The sequence below is a fragment of the Lissotriton helveticus genome, chromosome 9 (assembly GCF_964261635.1).
Source record: "Lissotriton helveticus chromosome 9, aLisHel1.1, whole genome shotgun sequence".
Lineage (NCBI taxonomy): Eukaryota > Metazoa > Chordata > Amphibia > Caudata > Salamandridae > Lissotriton > Lissotriton helveticus.
In genome coordinates, this window is record NC_136070.1 from 496,180,262 (window position 1) to 496,199,366 (window position 19,105).

The window sequence follows — 19,105 nt, forward strand, 5'->3', positions numbered from 1 at the left end:
GGGTTTTAGAGGTGCAGTAATCAATGACTCTCTAAAAAAAGGGTGGTAGTATACTTCTAACATATGCTTCGGAATACAGGGCAAAGATGTGCCAAGCAATGATAGGTGAAAATTCCATATAGAACTCACTCGTTATGCCATTCAGGCCTGGCACTTTATCATTGGGAAGCTTAGCAATGGTTTCCTTAATTTACTCCACTGCAATAGGTTGGGATAGGTATTCCCTTTGTCCTGCTGACAGTCAGGCTAGTGCAATACCTCCTAAGTAGTCTGCAGTCATCTGCTGAGGTAGACATGCGTGTGTCATATAGTTGCACACAGAAATGAGTAAAGCTGACTAGAATAGCTGGAGTGTCATAAGAGTTAGTGCCCTCCTGGGATACAATTTAGATAATGTGTGTCTGAGTCCAGGGTGACTTCAAGTCATCCTTCTCCCCATATGCTATTGCTTCATAAAGTCTGGACAAGTAAGTGAGGCCTTGATTGGCTATGTCTTTGAAGTTAGTGATGTTCTCACGTATGGCCGCAAGGGTATGGGGTCTGGGTGGGATTCATAGTCCTGTTCAAGAGTGTGTAGTGTTCATTCAATGTTCTATAATTGTGTGCAGAGGGACTTCAGTATGCTGGGGTGTGTGATAATGCGATGACCATGAAGGCCTCCCAGAGCGTGCCCACATCAGACACTGAGCCCTCATTTTCTGTAAAGTGAGCATTAATAGAGGTGTGCAGCTCTTCCCTGAACACTGAGTCCAAAAGGGCCATTGCATGAAAATGTCATAGGAATTGTGTTGGAGTATGTGTAGGGTTCTACAATACTAGGCAGGTGTGAAATGTCTGATACCCAATTACATACGTCCCAGGTTGCTAGCCAGTAGTTCAGACAGGTCCAGAAGTCATGCACCCAGAAGGTAAAAGTGGCCTTCCTCCGAGCAGGATTAACAGATTCACCAGAAGTCCACAAGTCCATTTTCCTGTGGAGGCCGACAGGTCAAATATGGGGGGTCAATGTAAGTATTACGGTCCCCATCCCATACAATGGTAGTCATGTGTAATCTGAGGAGTGTATTCTAGAACGTCTCCTAGAGATCACTGTCAACTATGGTCGGTCCATAGGTTTTGTAAAAGGGGTGCCGAAGAGGATGCCCTGCACTATTACATATCAGCCCTGGTCATCTGACAGGGTGTGAATGAGGTGAAATGAAATCCCTTTTTTAACTGGAATTATGACGTCTCTAGAATGGGAGGAGTATGAGGATGCCACCCTATGTGCAGACCAATGGGCACCAATGAGATGTTCAGTATATCACGTTAAATGCATTTCTTGCAGAAATGCCACCTGGATGCTATGGCGATCCAGAAAGACCAGCACCTGCAGTATTTTCCACGGTTGTTGAATCCTCACACCTTTCATGTAAGCAGTGAATTGTTGCTTCAGGGCATGTCCGTCAACTTAGCAGATATGGGGTGCGTTGAAATGGTTGCTTCAAGCGTAATGTGTGATACATAAGTGCAACAACATTACATGCGGTAGCAGTACTGTGGCGTAGTGGGAAGCATACTAAAGACACCGTCAAAATAGTCAGAGCTGTTCTATGGCTAAACAAACAGTCCCCCCCAACTCAACCTCCCGGCGAGGTTCTGGCCAGGACAGGCATTTGCCTGCTGTCTTCTTATGTGCTGTTAATGTCCCCAGCGTGCAGGTTGGCATACCGCCAGGCCCTCTGCCGGGCCCTACCATGCTGGGCGGCCCCCAGGGACCATACCAAGGACCACTGCAGCGAGCAGTGCATTAGGTGCCCCAGCTAGATCTTGGCACGGTCTGCGCACAGGGTGACCGCAATAAAAACTGGCAGAGTCGGGCCCAAAATGCACCTGCAGTGCTGTGGATACAAGATTACACAGGGCGAATTGCCAGCCTCACCAGTCAATTTGGGCTGCAGCGGCTCGGTCCCCTCCTCAAGGTACACCAAATGCAGTTGCCTGCATCTCTGTCTTCTCTGGTGGGGGGGTGAGGAAGGGTCAAGGCAACCACCGCCAGCCCCGGTATAAGCCACAGAGTCGACCGCCTGCCCCACCAGTCCCTGTATGGGTGCCATCGTGCCAGGGCTCTTCCCTGAACACAGGCTCCGGCTTGTCCACATGCTGCACAGGTCTTTTCACAGCAGACGTGGCAGACTTACACTCTGGGCAGCCTCAAACCAATCAGCTCTCTGTTAACCATGCACTAGAGCCGGGCCCAGAAAGGATCCACAGCGCCGCTGATGCAGGAGCTTACAGAGCCAATCACCTGCATCACCAGTCTCTGTGGGCCACCGCGGCTCAGCCTCTGATTTAAACATTTTCACAGCGCGGCAGCCAGACTCACTGTACTCTCCACTTTCTTCTCACAATATACAGGCCTTCCCTCAGTTCACTCGGGGCAGGATCACAGCCAACATACATCATCAAGCTGCTTCCATGGCAGGAAATAAACCGGTGTAAGGACTGATGTTTACTGCCTATTTCTCTGCAGTTGAGAGGGTCACAAAGCTGGATTGCCAGATTATGGGCAAATAGTTATTACTTGCCGGCTGAGCTGCACTAAAGTGTGCCCATCTTTCTGTGGGGTCGATAGCGTTCCCCATCGTGAACTTCAGAAAATGCCACTTTTAGAAAGCTGCTATTTTCTTGCCTTAGCCATTTGGTGCCTGCAGCCTGTCACTGATCAAATGATGGGATGTAGTTGGCAATTGGGCTTTGTGTATGTACCTGGACAGCGACACACAATGGGAGCTTAGGTGTGACTGAGTGGGCTATCCTAATAGGATGGGAGGGAGGAGCTGGGCCCAGTCTCACTTACAGTTGAACAGGCAGTGTCATGTCCCCACACAAAGAGCTGCATACCCCCTGTAGATAGTCTGGATCCAGGGCTGCAGGGTATCTGCACACTTAAAGGCATGCATTTAGAGGTTTATCTCCACTTCAAATGCACAACTGTGTATAAAAGAAAGACCTCAGACACCACCACTCCAGTACACTTCTGGACGTGTGGATACTCTGCCAGGAAGATGAAATGCTGTGCAGATAAAAGGAGTGCCACACTGCTAGACTGCTAGTCTGCTGGACTCCTGCTTTGCTGTGCTGACCTGCTGCCCTTTTGTCTGGGTAAGAAGTATTGAACCCAGAACCCCGAGTGGCTCCAAAGGCTAGCTGGCTGGCCTCCTGTTCCTGATCTGAAGCCTCAGATACATTACAGGCATCCAACATCCTTGCATCTGCACCTGGACTCTGCCACCTGTGAGTCTACCCTGCCACCTGTGAGTCTACCCTGCCAAGTGGTGCTACCCCACTCCTGGACCCTTGGAAGTGGACCTAAGGAGCTTACCAGGGGAACTGATGCATCTGCTCTGCTGAGTGGCACATCCTCAAGTCAAACCGACACATATCCTTGATCTAAACCAGTGCATCACTGCTGCTGGGTGGATTGGACCCAGCTCAGAAGATCCGCATTGACCTTGCAATCCTTGGCACCGATGCATTAGTGAAGGCACAACCCAGGTCCCCGCATCTCTTGTCGATGACAGTTTGAGGACAACGCCAGCCTTCACATCGCAGCTTTGCAGCTCTTCGGAACTGATGCATCACCAGTTGCACGTTGCATCCTCGATGCCTAGCCTTGGCATCGCAAGCCCCATTAATGGGATACTCTACGTAATGGAACCTCGCACCGCAGCCTCACTGCATCTTGGAAATGACGCTGCGCTTCGGCTACCCAATGCTTCTTCACCTCGGATCCAAGCAACACTCTGCAACCAGAATTTAAGGTACTGTGCTCAGTGGGCCTAACTACGTCCCTGTAGCCGGCCCACGCTCCATCACAGTCAGCATGAACTTGTGGCAAGGTCCCAGTCTGGTGTGACCAGAAATCCCGTGTTGGAGCTTTTTGCTTTTTGACGCTATTTTCCTTTAAAACTTTAAAATTCAATATCTTTGGTTTTACTGTTAGGATTTTTGTCGTTTGGGCTTGATTTATTTATAATAAATTACTTTGTTTTACTAAACCTGGTGTGGGATCTTTTTGAGTGTTTTTCACTGTTTTACTGTTTGAAGTGTTGCACAAATACTTTACACATTGCCTTCAAGTTACGTCTGACTGCTTTCTGCCAATCTACCAGGTGATGAGCACATGTTAATTTGGAGTTTGCTTGTGCCTTACCCTGACTAGGATTGTGGTTGCTGCTTGACTGGGGCTTACACCCCACCCAACCAGTAACCCAATTTCTAACAAGAATGAAAAAACCTTTCTAATTTTTGTTGTTTAAACTGCAGCTCTAATAGCGATCTGTGACCTGCCTTTTCTTAAGTAAAAACCACCCAGAGATGAATTTGTCCAAGAAGTTTATTCTGACTTCGACCTGGAAGCACCTCATCACACGGAGCTTCACAATTCACGTCTTATTCTTAACCGCCCTTGCACTGTTCTTGCCATGACATTCGAAGAACTCCCACGAGTTGTCAGGAATGTCATGAGCGAGCACCATCACAACACTTCCCCTTAATAACACAGTTATAAATATAACTATAAACTACAGTATGTATTAGTGACCAAATAGGATACAAATTCACACAAAATAAACTTAACAAGGAAACCAACAACATTATTTGCTAACATTGCCATAAAGAATACAGTCACTTCGTGAGGACACTGTACTTAAGAAAATTATATACATACGGTCATTATATAATCATTCAAATGCTTAGGCTTAACACTCATTCTCCCCTATCTAGTAGCCTTCTGGTCAACTTCTTTCTCACTGGTTTCCCTTATAAGGTTTACTCCCTCAGATGACCCTTCTACACTTATTGAACTTTGCATTAAAGATATGGATGGAGAATCTCCTCCTAACCTGACCGTAACGGCCACATCATCAACCCAATCATACCTGCTCCCATTAGTTGACCCAGAAACCTTTCCTCTGGAACACGAATCTGAGGACCCTCTGAATAAAGAAAATCTTTTTGCATGCCAAACTTCTCCATCACTAAGCAAATCAGTATTACACAATATCTTCATCACTTTCAGAGGTGTTGAGTATCTACTTTCACCCTTACACACCAATCTCCCCCTTTTCACTTTAACCATGTCCCTGACCCTTAAGTTTACTTTCCCGGCACAGTGCAATTGATCATACCTGAGTTTATACCCCACTTGTTTTGATTACAAGTGTTCCTTTACCTTTCTGGGTGATCATCTGACAGTTCTTGTATTCTCCAACCACCCCGTGTTGTCCTTGGTGCGAGGGGACCTACCCCTCATCAACTCAAAAGGACTACTATGTCCTGCGACTTCACACTTTGTGACCCTGTACGCACACACTATTTCCCTGAGCTCCACTTCACAATCCAGCCTGTTACTGATGGATAACTTAATTATCCCTTTTATGACTCTGGTAAAATGTTCCACATTCCCATTTACTTTGGGATGATACAGAGAAGTAGTCCTATGATTAGTGCCAGTATTTTCTATCTGCAATGAATTGGCCACCATTGTCAGAGACCAATACTCTGGGTAATACTTCAATGGAAAACAACTCCTCTGTAAATCTGAATACGGATTCAGAATCTGCCTTCTGGACCACCCTAAATTCTGGCCACTTGGAAAAGTGATCCACTTGCACCAGTATGTATTTCTGCACCCCATTTATGTCCTGCACCGTACCAAAATTATCAATGCCCACTCTCTCCCTGGGGATATTGGGAACAATAATGGGATGCATAGGTGGTTTAAACGTGACCATGATTTTGTCTGAATTACAACATTTAACACACTCTCTCACCATTTTTTCAATCACCCTGTGTACCCCTGGCCACCAGTATGATTGTTTCACTCGGCTCTTTGTTTTCACGATGCCGAGGTGGCTTCATGACACAACTCCATCACCTTATCTCTAAATTCCTTGGGAGGAATAAGTTTACCCCCTCTCAGCAACAAATTATCCTCAACAGAGAGCTCATCCTTCACTTCCCAGAAAGAAATAAGATCCCTAACTGATGTTTCTCCGACAACCCTTCACACATGTGTTTCATCACAGTACACAATTCTTCATCCTGTCTAATGGTAGCAATTCCATTCATCATGACCAACACATTGAAATTCCTCACTAAAAATTGTCACAACCAAACAATCGTCCCATTCGCTTTTAAATTCCTTAAACACAGGTAAGGGTAATCTCCTTAAGAAATCAGCTATTCTATTGCATACCCCTGGGACATATTGCACTTTATAAATGTAATCCAAAAGCTACATTGACAATCTAAATATCCTAGGGCGCACAAATACTTAACCCTTGTTATGTGAGGACTTTGGTTGGAGATTTGTGATCTGTTCCTAACATGAATTTGGTGCTCCAAACAAACTGCCTAAAATGTTTTAATCCGCATACACCCCCAAGGACTCTCTTTCAATGACGGAGTACTTCTCCTCTGTTGGAGTGAGTGCACTTGACGCAAAAGCGACAATAGTCTCTGGGTCGTCCTCTTGTACCTGAGAAAGAACTGCACCTAATCCCTTTCCACTTGCATCTGTGGTAATAACACTCCTAAGTTTAGGTTCGAATCCTTGAAGGGCAGGAACAGAGCAAATATCTTTTTAACAGTCCCCAGACTACACTGGCATTCCTTTGTCAAGACAAACTTGCAACCTTTCTTTAATAACTGGTGAATGGGATACATCTTCTCATGAGACTTGCACACAAATTTAGAGTAAAATTGGTCTAATCCTAAAAAGGACTTCAGAACGTCCTTGTTCTGTGGCACTAGGGCCTCTCTTATTGCATTAATTACCTCAGTTTTTGTGCTGATACCTTTAGAACTAATTTCATGGCCAAGTATGTAACGGTGTTACTAGCAAATTTGCATTTGGACACCTCGGTTGTTAATCCGTAATGTTCCAAAGTTTTGAACGCATCAACCAAAATCTCATTGTGTTCTTTCTCATTACTTCCCATGACCAAAACGTCATTCTGAAAAAAAGATGACATTTTTCTTACCTTTAAAAGGTTGGAACATCAAACATAGGAACATAGCAGCAGCCAAGGCCAACCCAAAGGGAACCCGGTGTACTAAAAGCGGTAAGATGTTTGCAACTGCTCTGTAAAGGAACTTGGTGGTATGCTGACTTTTAAATCAATCTTAGTAACCACTCCATCCCTTTAGTGACTGACAGCAACTCACCAATCCTAAATAAAGGAAACATGTCTACAAAAAATGTTCCCTTAGATCCACACATAAATGGATACGCCATTGGCCTTCCTCGCTACGACAAAGGGTGAAACCCAATCCGACAACTCCACTTTTCTTCAATCACCCCACTATCAACCAACGTATATAATTCTTTGATCACATCATCCTAAACATTCACAGGAATGTTCCTCACTTTATGTACACAAGGCCGGGCATCCTTCTTTAAAATAATTTTATGAGCGAATCCTTTCAGTTCACCTACCGTCCCGGTAAGGACTGTTGGAAACATCTTTACAATATTACTGTTTACCACCCTTTGATCATTTACACTTACAACAGGATCAGAACTATTAGGATCAAGTTAAATACCTAGTTCTCCTTGATCCCACCATCCCAGGCCACATGGACCTGAAAGTGACACATCAAAATTACATTAAGTTGCTCTCCCTTTAAATTCGAATAACAACTGCCGGTAACCCAACACATTTATAGATTCACTCGTGAAACTCACAGGATGAATGTCTGGTTTATCCAAATCAAAGCCCAGTTTGTTACGGAATAAATTCATCCATGTATCCTCGTTGATGATGCTGTAAGGTGAGCCAGAATCAGCTACTAAAGTCACCTTAACACCACCCGCAAATATCTTGCACAGTGGGTTTATTCCTGCTCGCTCCCTCAACTCCCTTCTCACCCTTGTATATGCAAAGAACTTGGGGATTATCTGTGTCAGAATCAGATTTTTCTTCCTCTTGATCACATTCTTCCCCAACACACTTGACTGATTTAGATCACACGTGAGCATAATGCCCAGTTACTCCACACTTAGCACACTTCTAATTCAACACAGGACACCTTTATCATTTGCTAAATGAGAAATGCTTCCATACCTGTAACACTGTTTCCTTTTTAAATCAGACACCTTTGACCTGACATTTTGTTTCCCTACATACTTTTCATCCTTCTAAACATATTACTGGTTTCTCTTTTGGTAACCTCTTTTCTTAATAATTATAACCATGTCATCACCTCCCTCTTTTTTACAGGTGGACACTACAGGTCTGGCCCACCTAGATGTAAATTCCGCTTTGCTAATAATAGATGTGACTTCTTGTAATCTGAATTCGCTATGGACCCACAATTTATCTTGCAAATTAGGATAATCACCGTGCATGATCACCAGGTCACGCAAATATAGCATGTTACTACGCATGCTATCACATTGCGTTCCTTTACAACGCTGTTGTTACAATGACCGCGTAGTTAGAACGCAATACCTTTATAATGCAAGTCATTAGATCGACTTGCTGTAGGGGGCGCGCTGGACTTAGGAATAGAATACCTTATTATTGCAATTCCAGCCTGCTCAACATTAGGGAAGGTGATGGAATAGTAAATTATATTATTCCTTATGTTAGAGCGTCCCCTACAGCAAGTCGATGTAATGACTTGTGTTGTAAAGGCATCACGTTCTAACAATGCAGTCATTGTAAAGACCGTGGTGTAAATGAACTGCGATGTGATGACTGCGTTGTTAACACTGTCTACCGGTCACGCACTAATTCATCCTCTATACTCCCTCTATACTCAAATTTGCAAGATAAGGCTAATTTCCGTAACACAGCTACATAATCCTCAATCTTCTCATTACGACCCTTCCTCTGATGGTAAAAAAAATATCTGTCAATAGGCTTGCAAACTGTAGGGGTGAAATATGCCTCTAAAACTGCCAACACGTGTTAAAATGTTCTATTTGGCACCATAATACGTTTTATTTTTTTCTTTATACGATTGTACACTCTAAGACCTCTGGGCCCAAGGCAATGTAGAATATTTTCTTCTTCTTTTAAGGTGTCATTTCATTACTTTCAAAGGTGTCAATGTAATTGATGAAATAGTCTTTTACTCTTCCCATTTCAAATTATTGATGCCATCATCCTTTACCATAAAGGGCTGCGGTGTGGGAAGATTAATTGTAACCATGTTGAAAGATTGTGGAAATGTCACCAGGAAGAAAAGAAAGGAAAGAAAGAAAAAAAAACTGGAGAATGTTTCACTATACAAATGTTCTGCCTTGTCGGTATTACTGTCACCAATTCAAGTGAATATGTGATTGTTTAAGTGTGCATGTCACTGTAGATTTTATTACCCCTATGTTGAACTTTAAAGGTAACACGCATCTATTATCGCCCGGTAGGTGGGCGTGTCACGGTAATGCTTTCTCAACTGTCTTTGGCCCGATCTAGTATGGCCAAACACTATGCAGAACTTGTGACACCCTTTTTTCATAACTGTGTTTGTCACCATGTGCCAGATGAGCCTCTTGATCGAACTCTGCTCAATCCCAGATGGCCGGTGCGACTTGGCAGGAATGCTGACTTTAGGTTGCTCAAAGTACGCACGTCCCTCTCTCGCAACCTCACGTCACTATGATAAAGACAGTGAATAAAGAGGCAGGCATGCAAACAAGCTCATGCACGGGTTTCCCCCCTGTGCCCAAAAATGGTTGCTCCACATAAGAAAACCCCAGGTGAGGTGCTAAAGTTTGTAATCAAAAGGTGGCAGGTTCTTTACACCATACCCACATACTTAAAATAGTAAAGTACTTGCGAAAACGATGGCCACTAAGTTTTATCTTCCGCCCCACATGCAACATCCTCGACACAGTGGGTGGCTCCAACGCTGGGTTCCACTGTCACTCATCGCCAAATTCTTAAGTAAACACCACGCAGAGATGAATTTATTTATTCTGACTCAAACCTGGACAGCACCTCACCACACGGAGCTTCAAAGTTCACGTCTTCTTCCTAACTGCCCTTGCTCTGTTCTCGCTCTGACATTCGAAGAACTCAGAACCCCAAGAGTTCTCCGGAATGTCATGAGTGAGCACAAACACAACATCTTTCACCTTGGCTGCTAGCTATGACAATTGGCCTTTGATGTCACAACTCAACTGTAATACATTATAACATTTGAGCAGCTCTGCCATTTTCTCAATACTGATGACTAGAGATGTGACAAGCCGAAAATAAAAATGAAATTAGGGGCAGGCTTTTAAACCAGGGATTGCAGGCTCTCACATATTATAGCAAAGTCAGCAACTCAAATTTACATAGCATAAACATTGAATTAACTAAGGTAGCATAAAGATTACTGTTCTATTTACTGAGTTTCAATACAAACATGAAATATAGAGCCTAATTACTCTCATTTGAATGAGGTCTTCTCAGTTTAAGAAGTGATTTTGTGCATTAAACGTACAGGCACAATGATGAGTGAAATCTTTTAGTAATACTGAGAAATCAATTGGAAAAACCAATAGACTTCTAAAATATGTTGATTGATTACAGCACAATTTTCAATAAGGCTCTCAGTTTTGGCCATATAACATACTTCGCTATGCACATTAAACATATCTATCGCCTTCTCTACCAGACAAATTAACTGTTCAAACAATTAATGATAGCATAATGGAGGAACTCACAAGTTAGATTTTTACTCTACACACCAAAAGAAAGCACCCAGAAATCCTGGTATCAAAACAATAATATCACTATATTAATGTACCTTAGAGCCTTTCTCCTTCGGTGTACTGCAGGTACAGGCTGTAACTATCAGCTGATGGCAGCGCTTGTGCACAACGCAGGTACATACTAGGGAAAAGAAAGAGCACCCATTAATTATACGTAGAGGAATACATTCAAGGTCCTTGAAGAGTTGTTCAATAATGTAACTATGAATACATACAATAGAAAAATGGGTGGCAGTCGTTTTATAGCCATAGAATTATCTCCAAAAATAATAAACACAGTATGAAAGGAAAATATTTATTAGTGGAAGAATACTCCTAAATCCCAAAAGCCATCATAATATGAAACTGAAGTGGGCGAGACTGGAGAGCAGCATTAGCCATTTATTTATTTATTCTTTGGTTTGATTGGGTGTGAACCAGTGAATTGCTGGCTTTGAGGCACTGCAAATCATTCAGGCCCAAAACATACTTATGACTGCAGATTTAACATATAAATGCTGTAGATTGGTGACATTTTGTGATAGATATTTCACTTGGCTCTTACATTTTATATAAGAAACATCAATTCTAAACAATATGAACATAATTTTGAAAAGAAACAAGACAGCAAAAGATGTTAGAAAGTCAATATGATTACTAAATCAGCACTTTTGAATCCATTGAGTACCAGCTGATGAGGCAAAAAGTATATCTTGAGCTACTCAACATATTATATCTAAAGTAGTGCTTTCTCTTAATTCATGGGTGTAGATAACAAGGTACATCACATGCATGGTGTGAGTATAGCCGCCACAAATCACTCTATGGGATAAAGGAAATTTACAAGGATTATCGTTATTTCTGTAGCTACTACACCTAGGACTTTAATTATAGTCCTTCAACACACACACATTTTCCGGTCCACTTTTCATAAAGAATTGCTCAAAAGTACCCTTGTTTCTAATCCATATTCATTATGCTGGCACCCTAATGGTTAGCATGAACAATTGTTTGAAGTTGAAGGGTAAACATTGTTTTATCTGAGAACTGACTGAGACTATTAGAACAACTTTGGTAAAATATCTGAAAATAAGATATTTTCTTTGTAAAGGTAACAGGTTGCACAGTGTCACAATATTTACTCTGTGATCACTTTAATGTTTCTGTGAAGCATCACTGGTATTCCTTTTTAAGGCCACCCACCCACTGCCATCACTATAGGAGTGTGCATCCATAGCCTAGACCAGTTCATACTGGTAAGCTATATCAACACATCATTCCAGGAGTAGCTACAATGAAATATACAAAAGCAAAAAAAAATTATTGCAGGTGGTTGCAGTAATACAGCAAACTCGAATTCTACATTTCATGGCAGGTTGATAGATAAGGTAATGCGAATGTATATGTTTGTGTCAGTTGGTAGGACAGACTTATTGACCGTCTCTGAATGCAGTGGCATTTGTGATAACCATGAAGACATTATATAATTACAAATAGCTGTTTTGAGATTAAATATAAAACTGAATGCAATACCAGGCCTACCATATAAGAACATATCAACTTTCCCACCCAAGATCAGGGACACTTAGAAGACCATGTTGGGAATATCTGTGGGAGGATAAAGGGAGCCAAGAAAAGGACAAAACAAATCTTCATAATAGTCAGGAAACTCCTTAGTAGTCAACATGGCCATCATTCTATTAGTGTGCAACCATCTTTCTCTGGCAACTATGATATATTATTTTGCCATATTACAAAGACTCACTTTTGATACCATTATATAATTAAATGTTAATGCACTGTTTTGTCTTAACAGTCCATATCTTTATTAGATCTATACTTTATAAGGAGGAGAATGCTGCAGCTGAGTGTGGCAAATTCCTCACCACTGCTATCAATTGCAAATCAATCATTGGACTAGCAGTAGGTTTTTGGGGCCTTTACACATAGTTTTCCCACTGCCTAGTTGAAAATCCCATGGTTGACCCAGCTGCCCCCCCACACATTTTGCACCTATCTAGTTGCTCACACTCACCATAAACAATCTTGTAACCTCATTTAGTAAGACACCTAAGACTATACCTGAAGACTGATTGCATCTAATGCGGTAATGGATTGGAGTCAGCAGCAAGATGCTCAGGACTTGCATTAAACATGTCTGATTATTTCTCCTCTTACGCCACAAAATTATTGTACCTTTAAGTTGATCATGAACAACAACACTAGAGGATTCTTTGACCTTGGTACATTCATATTTCATTATACAGAGGTACTATTTCAGAGGATTGTTTAACCCTGTCTCCAGCTCTCCTCATTAATTCTAATTTCGGTAAGGATGACAACCCATCGTCTAACAGCCAATAGGGTGGAAAACAGTCAGAAAAATAGAATCATAATTGTCTCTGGATACAGCTGTGAACAAGACAGCATCTCATTGAAATCCGGATGACTGCAATTTTATTTTGGTTGCTTTGTAGATTGCCGAAAGAGTAAAAAAATAAATGTATCATCTCAACAGCGATTTTGAGAACCACTTGTTTCGTTTTGGGAATTTCTGAGAAATAACATTGGGCTAGGAGGTTGGCTTACAAAATTGTGCAGTGCACACTATGAGCATCCAAGCAAAATGCAACATTATCTGTATTATAAAATTAAAACATATTCTTCATGCCACAGTCTGATGCATTTTGTTTTTATTTGATTTTTGATTTTTATAGCAAAACTGAAAACTCCAGTGTTTAACAAGTGAAGCCTTAATTGATCCATTGTTGTACACATACACAAATATTTCTTTTTTCTGATGAGCAGTTGTCTTTGTTAACAATATTACTATGAGTTTAGCTCTGATAGAAGAAGGTAGACCTGCTTTTTTTGTTTGCTGCTCTACACAATGAAGTTGGTAACTAGGAACTGGCGAGGCATTACTAAAACACACAGCAAAACCAAAACACACTTAACAAAGTTATCCCTATCAAAACATGCTGTCGAATAAATGATCTGAAGCTTACTATTTCCTGGTGCTCTCTTTCTCTGTCCTTTTTCTCTCTCTGTCTCTTGTTGTTTCTGTAACATCGCTTCTCCCAAAGCGTGATTCCTCCCTGCCTTATTATCTGCCAACATTTACACAGGAAGACTAGGTCACAAGCCCATTGACTGGCGTATATGCGAGGAGAGTAGGGAGTCTTAGAAAGTATAAAGCTATTTGGCAGTACGTTTGCAAGCCCTTTAAGCTGGGTGAGTGTGAATATAACGGATTATATGTCTATGAGTAAATTACCACCTGTGTCCTTTTCCCCATATTCATGACATTAGGTCAAAATGGGATGTGCCCTTTTTTGAAAGATTGTAGAGTAGTTAAGAAATAACAGTCAAATGAATGTTTGGATTTGGGTGCTAGGATATATAGGCACGCAAACTTGTATGCACTAGCACTGTTTTGTGGTCGTTAATCAATTGTACTGTGAAGCACTAGAAAAAGTTTTGATTTGTTTTTTTATGACAAAATCCTTGGGTAATGAGTTTTAATACTGTATTATGAATTTTATTCATTCCTTATTTGTATTTTGTATACCTTCTCAATAAAAATGAAATTAAAAAAAGACTATTGAGAGAAGCTACATTGTAACTTCAATCCAATGTGCGCCTTTAATTAAAAAAAATCAGAAAACCAAATTTTGATTCTCTCCTGTCTTATCCAGTGTGACCCAGACATTTCTCATTTTTTGATCTCACTTGAAATAATGCACAAAGATTCAGGTGATAAGCTTGGCACACGGTTTACCTGATCATTGCCAAATCTTGGAGGGAGATCTAGGAATTCAAGCAAATGGCCAATGATTTATCAAGGAGTAGATCATACAGTCCTATTTTTTTCTTTGGATGCTGATATTTGTAGTTGTGATCTTCATTTGTAAATCCAGGGCAACAAGTACTAAAGGGCACAGGAACATTAGGACTGAATGAGGGTAGTGTGAAGTTGTGTTTAACCTGGAAGTTTATTAACTATTTGTAGGAAGGGTGTCAAACATATATCAGAGAGAACCACTCAATCGCATATTTTCAGAACACACACAGATTTATATGCCATTAATAGTGGTAATACTGAAATAGGATGAAATGTAGACTCAATCTCATCTGGAGATAATGTAGGAGTGCATCATATTCATGCATAGTCCGCACTCAAATATACTCTCTCGTAACTAATGTACTAAAGGGAGTGGAGCAGTTCATACTAAAGGGATTGTGCTTGAAACATGCCTTTAGAATGTGATTAGTAATGCTGCGTGCCAATTTATGTATTAATGTGACAGAGGAAGAATAACTTGAAAAGTCGTATTGCGGAATATTTAATTAGGATGTACATAACTAATGCTTGATGTTTATACATGTAATTTTCATTAATCCTGCGCAAATGCATTTACACCAAGGCATTGATGATTCATTGCATTTATTCATGCCTTAAGCAGTTGCATTTATTTTATGAGTAGAAAGGTGCACCTAATCTGTAACCCTGTGCACGTTAACTTAGCAGAGCTAGGCCTCAAGAAGAAATTAGTTTAGTCGCTGCTCACATTCTGATTTGAAATTCATGCTTAACCTTCAAGTATGGAATGTATGTTGCTAAGTTGTTGCTTTTGCAGGTGTTGATAAGCCTCATTATTTAGAATAAATGAGTTTTGTGTAAGTAGATACCAGAGCATGGGAAGGAGAAGTCGGCTGAGGCAATCACGGTAACATGAGAGGAGAGGAGTTCTCATGGGAAAGGAATGGCCAAGGACGAGAAGAGATAATGTGTTATCCGGCAGAGAAAAGGTATCCAGTTGTACAAGAGTTTTGGAAATTTCCCAAGGAGGAGCCACATGAGACTGTCACATCCATGGCAAATGATATATGTGCTGTGTCTAGTTAAGGAAAGAGTCGATCTTGGGTTTCCTTAGGGAGCAGACTTATGCTACTTCTTGCATTGCTTTAGCCTACTCGACCTATTATCAGAGTTTTTCTACTGAAGTCTGATGGCTGACATCTTTATTTTTCCTTATTCGATGAAATCATTACTAATGCTCAAATTTAGGGTTGTCCTCATTAGGGTAGTGTAGGGAAACTTAGGTTACTCATGCTTGTTAAAGAGAATCATATGATGCAATAACCTTCCTTTTTTCTTCCTAATTACATGCGACAATTTGTTAGAGTTAGTCATTTGCTTTGTACTATATAGGGTACATCTCTTAAGGTGATTTGGACTTACTCTGATCTTTTTGTAATTGTGTAAGATTTTATTGAGAATGATCTACATTGACTTGATTATGAACCTATATTTAAACCTACTAAACTCATATTAAAGAGTTGAGTGGATCAATGTGCAGCCACATTGGTTGCACTGTATTGAAATGATAACCAGTAATTTGATTCCTTTCACCGCTCACTCTACTAGAAAGATGTATCACCTCTGGAGATAAATTGTGTAAATGGGCCTAGACTTAAACAATTGGTAGCATATCGGACGGTTAGTTAGTGAAGTGAAAGGAATTAAAACTTGTCCTACAGAATCTAGACCCCAATATTAGCGCCCTTAATTCAGAATCAAAGATCAAAGAGTGGCGAACAGAGTTTCAGTGGCATGCGTTGAAATGGTGGTGAGGGAGGAGTGAGTACTAGTAGGGATGTGTGTGTGAAATTTATGCTTAGCTTGCGATACAGTACTGATTGCGTAATGCCTGGCGGAGATGTTGTGAGACTTGTGTGAAAGTGGTATTAAGTTGACATTGTTGAAGTTGAAGTTGTTATCAGGTCCGATGTGACCTAAGATCCCGGGATATATCAGGTGAAGAAGACACAGTGTTATAATTGTCTGCTAAGGTTTTGTGGGGTTTGTCATGAGACGTCGTTGATGGCCCAGTTGAGACAGGGAACTTTTCTATGCATGATAGAGTCATAATTGCTGTGGTAGACCTTTGTGCACAGAACATAAACTATACTGATTTGGATGATTCCCTGCTGGTCGAGGTTTCAACTGTAGATGTGTGAATGATTCTATCATTTCTTTTAGTGGAGCAGACAATTGTTAGTTTTTTAGTTTAAGCAGAAGTGAACGAGAGAGAGAGAGTGTGGGAAAGATTGTGAGGGAGGGCGAACTGCTGTGAGGAGTGAGAGTGACATCAAGAGGTGCAGCAGTGGCATAGGTTGGTTGGTGTAACGCCATGCTGGGATTGGTTGAAATCGTTTCTTGGATGCTGTACTGTTATTGGTGATCATATTGTCACAAAACTTACAAAACTTAAAATGAGTTTAATATGAATTTGAGCAAAATTTTTGAAATAAGAGATTGAAAATTAGACATTTTAAAGCATTAAGAGATATGATATGAGGGAATGTAGGGGTGCCTACTAGAATTGGCAAGGAAGCGCCACCGGAGGATATGAAAGCACATAAAATGGGGACAAAAGTAGGGCTGCATACTACAATTTGGCTTAAAAATTGGCACAAGACCAAAGAGAAAGAAGATGCATTGATCTTTCCCCACTATAAGACCTTTAATTTGAGAATAACAAACGATGCATGCCTACACGGATGTGAGGTGGGGTGACCACCAAAAGAGATGGAGAATAGACATGATTGAGGGAGCAAGATTGTACTCTGCTATTATGAGCAATGAAAATGAGGCTGAGAGAAAGAGAAGGGAAAAGAAGAAGGAAGGAGCTTCAAACAGTGATGGTGATGTAAGCAACAGCCTTCTGGATGGATTGTTAGTTGAGCATCCACCTCCATATAATCAGACGCAAATGGAAAGTGGGCAAAATGTGAATATTACTGACAGCTCCGGCAGTTCTTGGGCACTAGTTGCTCCTAGTCCTAGAGTTGTAGGGGTCATATCGATTGGAGGGATGCAAACTGTAACCTCAGGAAATGGTAATACAATTTGGCTTTGCAGCTTCCGAATGCACTTACAGTACCAGTACTATTGTCCCAGTTGTTCCTATATATGACCCTAACTCACCTGGAAATGGTGGTTAGGGAATGCCTGCTTCTTTGGAATTAAAGGCAGTAGAAGGTCTGTTGCAACTTTAGGCATCCTCCACAGTGTTCCAAGTCCTTGCTGCTCAGCCAGTATGAATGTGATGTAGTGGAATGCTGGAGTGCTTGGTGATGTAATGGAATGCTTGAGTATCTGGCCAGGTTGAGAGCGCCTGTTGAAGATATGGGCTGAGCAGCAAGGAGGCTGCTCTGTTGGGGCTCACATAACAACTTACTTAACCGCTGACCTAATGGCTTAGCTACCTACTTACCTACTTGTATGTAAGCGCTAATAAACTTTCTTATAAGCAACACTACAGCTACTGGGCTTTATTGTTTACCACATGACCAGAGAGTGCAATTTGTAACATTAGTTCTGATGAATGCAAGTGCACCTTGTGCAGCAAGTGCAGATCCGTCAGCTTCGCAGTATGGATTTGGACCCATGAGGCCGTTTCTGGGATTAGTATGTCTTGGCCCGCCTGTATGGGAAATACTCCTGAATGTCCACAACAGCACGCCTCGAGAGAAAACTACTCCAGAGAAGGGAACTTCTGGAAGTCAACATATATTTAATGTCCAAGATTTAGAGAAGTGGTTGAAGGAGTATTATAAAAAATAAATAGGAAGCAAAAGTACTGAAATAAGTCAGGGGACTATTAAGTCAGTTGTAAAAGTGGATTTGATTGATGCGCTCAAATTGAAGACCAAATTGAAAGTGATGATAAGTGGAAGCTCAGAACTTTATCGAATAGACTCTTATCATCCAGGTGAATTATTGTTCATGAGTAAATACATGAGAAATTATCTCAATTGGCTCATAGACATGATGTTGATATGGAACAAACTGAGGCATTCCAGAAAAACCACAGACTCGCATTTAGTGATCAGGATATAGAGAATCTGAGAATACTGGGACTGAAAAATCAAATTTGAGTGCACATATGATGCATTCTAGTTTGGTGTACATTGCATAGATGGGAAGAGAGATGGGCTAAGTGGAAAGCATCCAAGAGAATACTGGGGGAGAACCTCCTTCCAGGGGAGAAAAAGGACTGGATGTCGAAGGTTACTCTTTATGAGAAGTACCAAGTGGAGGGTTTATACATGTACCTTTGAATAGAGGTGATCTTGCTGCATTTACAAATGATTTACCGAGATTTAGGGCGAAACCTGTAGCGTGGTACAAGAAAGGGTGATCGATTCGTGAAAATCTCGAAGGTGAAGTGGATTGACCTGAACACATTCTTTGTGTTCCCTTGTGATTTATGGTTATCAGAGATGTTGAATGAGCTTTGCGTCATAGCTTAAAGAAGAATACCTAATGCCGATTGGAAGAAGAATAAAAGTAGGGATAACTCT

The 19,105-nt window shown here is 41.3% G+C and overlaps 1 protein-coding gene across 1 annotated transcript in view; it reads right to left on the reverse strand.

Annotated features, from left to right (window-relative positions):
• Positions 1-19,105, reverse strand: part of PRKCH (protein kinase C eta) — a 667,780-nt gene that overhangs the window by 273,103 nt on the left and 375,572 nt on the right. The window contains exon 5 of the mRNA XM_078660335.1: positions 10,789-10,874. Coding sequence (XP_078516461.1) covers positions 10,789-10,874 — 86 coding nt within the window. The remainder of the gene's footprint in view (positions 1-10,788; positions 10,875-19,105) is intronic.